The sequence below is a fragment of the Saccostrea cucullata genome, unplaced genomic scaffold, assembly GCF_032062105.1.
Source record: "Saccostrea cucullata isolate Sc308-1 unplaced genomic scaffold, CSIRO_AGI_Scuc_v1 ctg8626, whole genome shotgun sequence".
NCBI lineage: Eukaryota > Metazoa > Mollusca > Bivalvia > Ostreida > Ostreidae > Saccostrea > Saccostrea cuccullata.
This window is the reverse complement of record NW_026925439.1, coordinates 20,647-26,380: the sequence shown is the minus strand read 5'-3', so window position 1 is coordinate 26,380 and position 5,734 is coordinate 20,647. Positions and strand designations below refer to the sequence as shown.

General features: G+C 33.9%; 1 protein-coding gene across 1 annotated transcript; it reads right to left on the bottom strand.

Moving 5' to 3' along the window:
- Positions 1–2,866: 2,866 nt before the first annotated feature.
- LOC134268839 (solute carrier family 13 member 2-like) lies at positions 2,867–4,801 on the bottom strand. Its single transcript, XM_062751082.1, has 3 exons — positions 4,368–4,801; positions 3,274–3,423; positions 2,867–3,037 (listed from the first exon to the last, which is right to left on the bottom strand). The coding sequence occupies exons 1-3, from the start codon at positions 4,500–4,502 to the stop codon at positions 2,906–2,908; spliced, it is 417 nt and encodes a 138-aa protein (XP_062607066.1). The 5' UTR covers positions 4,503–4,801; the 3' UTR covers positions 2,867–2,905.
- Between the last annotated feature and the right edge of the window lie 933 nt (positions 4,802–5,734).

Here is a 5,734-nt window from a genome sequence, read left to right as displayed (position 1 = left end):
TTTATAATACTCTGAGTCGCATACTATTAGTAAGAAGATCAGAGGTTAGGCACTGTGTTATATAGATACTATAACCTTACATGGAATAAAATCATAGGGGAGACCACAGGTCACCTAACGTAATCCACAAATGTTAAACGCTTATATATCATATATCGTTTAAAACTGCAGTTAATGTTGCTCAGCACCCACCCTCCACCCCCTCTATCTTTTCTAATACCCATCAGATGGTTATTCCTTTTAAAAAGTTGTTTTACACTGTAAAGGCTTTACAGTATTACGATTTATTCTATTTTCACTTTACGTATGCAACGCACTACATTTTGTAGCGGAGTAAACAGGCCCGATAGTCGTGAACTGAGCAGGGGACCTAAGGTCCTAGTTCAGCGTACGTTTTATCCTTCTGCTTGTCGATAGGTAGCGCCTTATGGAAGTTTCCGGTGTCGATAAAAATCGGACACATGCCATAAAGCGGTTAGCGAAGCTAACCGCTTAAAAAAATCTTTCTATGTTGTATTGATGACCAAGACGTGTGCAAAATTATGATATTTACGACATAGGCCAAAGAACGTCGACAAGTGAAATCGACATGATCGAGAGGAGAAGAAGACGGGATCGCCCGTTTCAAAGCGACAGGAATGCCGAATGGCACTCCGTTAAAAGAGCCAACCGACAGAAATTTTAAAACATTTAAAAAATTGCCGATATCACAATTAGGCCTACAGGTACATTCTCGAAAGCGGTCCCCAAATATGCCAGCCAAGAGCGCCGAAGTGTGTTGACGACGTTCCAGTAACAGCGGAAAAAGTGAAAATGTAGGTTTACAATGCTTTCAAACTTATTGAAAATGGCAATTTTTATGCATTATAAATACAAAAGTTTCAAAATACATAGTATAATGTCACATCGCAAACTGAAACGTAGCATAAACATGTTACATACATGTACGGAACGTTAGGCCTGAGGGGTCTTTAGATGCGTGCAGACGACAGCAATCTTATTATCTTTTTTATTGCAACTTTAGCTCGTGGTATATGATAAATTTCCTTTGATATTGTAAATGCAGACTATCTATTTCAAATTTATAGACACACCGTAAGAAAATAATAAGATAATATCTATAGTTTTTAGCTGTTTACATTCTATAAGAAACTATGTCGCTTCATTCTATGGCGGCCTATGCGGGTTAAAAAATGGAATATTTCTAGAAATTATTTGATTCTAAACTACAGGCTTGGGTTAAAAAAACAAAGTCAGATAGACAAAATAATGATTTTACATTTTTTGAACAATGATACTACCAGTAATTATAATCTTTTTTTTCTAAAATATTTTTTCCAAGTAAGTCTTGTCACAAGAATCACAAATGAAGAACTTTTGAATAAAGCAGAGTCTTAGAACCACTAAAATCATATGGAGAAAACCATGCAAATCGGATTGAGAAAGTGGGACTGGATTTGACTAATCCCAGGGAAGCCACCATCCAACACCACAAACCAGGACCCAATCGGAACACGCAGGGCAAAAGAAAGAGAAGACATCTTACAAACTATTATGAAGTTTTATGTGTTAATTGATTACTTTTTGCTCATAAAAAGCTTTTCTTAACAAAACTGCAATTATTACATGTACCTGAAATTATCACACTTTTCTTGAATATTTAGTGAATAAAAACATATACAGCACTTTCACGCCTAAATGCCTTGATTTATTTTCATTAAATGCTGAAAAGAAATAGGGGGTGGTGATATAAAAAATATCAAAACTTTCTTATATGTACACTAACCCCTACTTTTCATGCTACATGTATGAAAAGGAGCCATAATACCTAATGAAACTTTACAACAATTTTCTTAAAAAGTTTAATTGTAGAAATATGTTTTTCTTCGGTTTTTCGAGCAATTTTATAGGGGAAAATTTTGACACTGATAAACAACATTTTTGCGTACATGTTATTTAAAATTGGTATTTATTTGCTCATATTTTGCTTAAAAATCAACTTTGCAATACTTTCAAGTAAATCTAGCAAAATTAAGTTTAAATTGATTGTATTTATAAGTTAATGGGGTATTTTATGGTCTAATAGCATTTTTAATTAAATTTCCCATGGCATGCTCTATTTCGGCATATGTTCGAAGGGTTGAATCTCTCTTAGATGAACCTTAACATACACTTTTGTTGTCTTTAAATTATTCCTTAGATATTACACTTTCAGAAAAATATAAGCATGTGGAAAGTTTAATGCACGTATTTTTTCCGTGTATCATAAGAATACATCCTTAAAACCAATCGCATCATCTCGGGTCTTTCCGTCAGAGGTAGGAAAAACAACCTCGAATGTATTAAGATAACCGCATGTTAAAAATTTATACATTTCCTGTTCATTCAAATAAGGACAGACTGCGTTAGAAGTCCCTTTTATAGTAAATTTTAGGTAATATCATTACATTGAATAAAGTTAAACTCCATATTCAACAGATAAAAAGTCTCCATGCATTTATTTCAAAGATCGTGAAAAGGGAGGGTTGTAATGGCGTCTACCATATACATTCGATGTTGTTTTTCCGCTAGTCGGAAAGGCCCGAGAATTTGCGATTGCCTTAACACTGAATAGTGCATGTTTTTGTACATCTCAAATTGTAAACGACGATTTACAATTGCCTCATTTAATTAATGATATCTGGCTTTCAGCATGTTAGTGCTTGGGGTTTTTTTTTGTGGGTAGTTGCTAGAACACTTATGGTTAAATGTATTTTGTTGAGATTTATGTCAAACTGTATTTGTGTAAACGTGTTTATAATTACATGTATGGGATGTATATTATTTTCATGTAAAGACAAGTTTGTTACAATAGGCCAACTGTTTTATGATGAAATATCTATACATGACTATGTACATTGTAATGCTAACAAAAAACTTGCCATTTTGGTTCGGACCCGACAAGCATGAGGACTCTAAGGGCCAGACGTTTATGTATATTCCAGTACTCTATGGCGGCTGCCACGATCAAACCTCCAACAAATAGCATGGCGGTGTCCTGCAAGTAGTTCTCTTAGTTTACTTCGCTTTTGTAATATTGAATAAAATAAAAGTTCTAATCTATTAAGTCAATGTTCTTATAAAGCATTCAAAGTAAACGACAGTTTTATGGAACACTTTTGAAATGATATAAAAAAAAATAAGACATAATATCAAAAAAATAAGCTGCAATTATTTTTTTATGATCTTGATTTTTGTCATAAAAGTACCTCAGTCACGCTGTACAATACCTACATTGAGATATTTGTTTGACACATCTTTGGCACTTAATAGTCCAACCATAGGAAACATGATGATTGGTAGCAATGACGTCACAGCTATTGGTAGAGCCTCTGTTATCCAATATATCGCCATTACAATAATACAGTAGGCACATTTTGCTTCCTAAAACATTAAATAAAATATCATTGAGCGAATATTTCCCAAAAGATTATCTATAAACCTCACCAAATAATTTCTCCTAAGGTAAATCTTTATAATTTATGTGCATCATGTACAAAGCAAGGTTGTTACGCAGTCAAACATAGATTCTGCTCATCGATAGTTTATTGTCCTTTTAACTATGCATTCCCATTGTTTATACGGTGCATGAGAATACTAGGTAATGAATATTTAAAATTCTTTAGAAGAAAATTACACATTCACATAAGGCGCACGTGTGTTTTCAACCTTTTGCATATTACTCTTTCCTCTATATAAAAAAATATATAAATAGAAGTCTTTAAAACTACACCAGATGAATGAATAGATGTTGAAGAATTAAAAAAGAATTGCTTGGAGAAACTGCATCAATATAAAGCATTTTAACAGAATTTTAGTTGGATCCGTAAGTGCTTGTTTTAAAAAGTACATGTAAGTGCAATCAAAAGAATGAACAATTCACATGATACACTTGTCAAACCTTTTCTAGTTTGAAACATGTGTGTCTTACTTATACGACCTGATTATAGAAAAGTTTTGACATTAACCTTTTATGTCCGCCCTTAAGATTTGTTATTTCCATAAATACAAGTACGCATACCATCGGATTATTTATTCATTGTGGCGGCTTTTGTTGTTACAGTACTTCATTGCAACAGGTCACTGAGAAGCAAAGGATGTTAGCCCAAATATGACATAAATTAACCAAATTCTTTCTTTCATTCATCTAAAAGCTAGATTTATTAAATGAGGGGTAATATGTATACTATCCCCATCTTAAACAATAAAGGTGATGCTGAATAGTTTAACACATGCATTGACATGATTAATAGTTTACACATGAAATATTTATAAGGCAGAGTGCACAGTTGAAAGTAAAGATGGCATAAAATGAAAATAAAACTTACGTTTCCTTCCACCATTAAAAGAATCGGAAGCAGAATAATCGGTGTAATGATAATGATCAGAATTTTCCGAACACTGAGTACCAGATTCAAGAAATGTCGACATGATTTCCTCGCATGCAACCTTCCTGATGCCATTCTTTCTTGTCGGTTGACCACCAAGTCCAGACTACTGAATCACTCTACCGAGCTAGCTACCTAGTCTGTCATATCGGTGTTTAGATTTTCAGAAATCCTTAATCGCCAAAGAGGATGTAACTTATCAGTTGTTGTTTTGGACGTTTGTTTTTGTAATTAAGTTGAGTCGCGGTGTCGTAGAGTCCCCATACACAAGGATGCTTAACTTAAATGGTCTGATAATAATCGGAGCACTTTATAATATATCATTCCGTACATGGTTCGTAAGTGATCCAACGTTTTTTACTTTAAATTGATGACGAATTTCTGTCATTCAAATATGTTTAAGGGGGCGAGATAACCGTAAAATTCGTGTAAATAGGTATACAACGTACATGAACATGCATCTATATAGAAAGAGGCAGATGCTGTCTAAACATATTTAATAGAACTCGTTAGGGGGATAACAGTGAACACCTTTGAGAACCTGAGTTCTAGCTAGGTTTTTTGTCTAGAGGAAAATTTCCGTGGGATTTATCCCATTTGAACAAATTAGTGGGAGAAAAATCCCAGTACATCCCATCCGACGTGTACACCCCCCCCCCCCACCCCCCGGGAGAAAGGTGAGCTATTTGTTAATCTAAACGAACGCCCATCTTTCCCATGGGACTCAGACATCTTTAAAAAGAGAGAGTGGGGGGTGGTTTGTGAATTCAACATCAGACCTTGTGATACTGCTAAAAAAAGCGACCAAGTGCTTAGATTTTTTTTTTTTTGGAAGTCGCAATTAGAAATGGTTCCAAATGGTCTAGACAATGCCGGGTATGGAATTAAATGTCGCACTGTCATATTGAAAAAAAAAATAATAAAGCAATGTACTTGTACTTGTCATAAAGGTTGCATAAATAGATTTTTTTAATCCTCGTTGTAAGTATTTTCTGTAAAACGACGACCAAATATAAAATTTCAACACGAACATAAATATCGTGCTAGTAATAAGCTGCCGACACTTTTTTTTTACTCTGAAAAATTGACTACACACAAAATGATGAACAAGAAATACTAAAGGTGAGAATTTTTGAATTTTGGTTTTTTTAAATTTTAATCTGATATTGCAGCGACAAAATTCGAAATTTCTCAAGCTCAGAAGGAAAATCTAGAGAGCGTAGATAATTGTAATATTCTTCACAAATACGGACAAAATATTTTTTATATAAAATACAAGTAAAAGATCGATCGATACAGGTATCAAC

What these genes read in the sequence shown, in the direction of transcription:
- LOC134268839 (XM_062751082.1), bottom strand. Translation starts at nt 4,502, where the DNA reads ATGGCATCAGGAAGGTTGCATGCGAGGAAATCATGTCGACATTTCTTG. An exon ending in TTTTAATGGTGGAAGGAAAC is followed by an intron (nt 3,424 to 4,367) that starts GTAAGTTTTATT and finishes TTAATGTTTTAG; the next exon opens with GAAGCAAAATGTGCCTACTG. An exon ending in TGTCAAACAAATATCTCAAT is followed by an intron (nt 3,038 to 3,273) that starts GTAGGTATTGTA and finishes AACTACTTGCAG; the next exon opens with GACACCGCCATGCTATTTGT.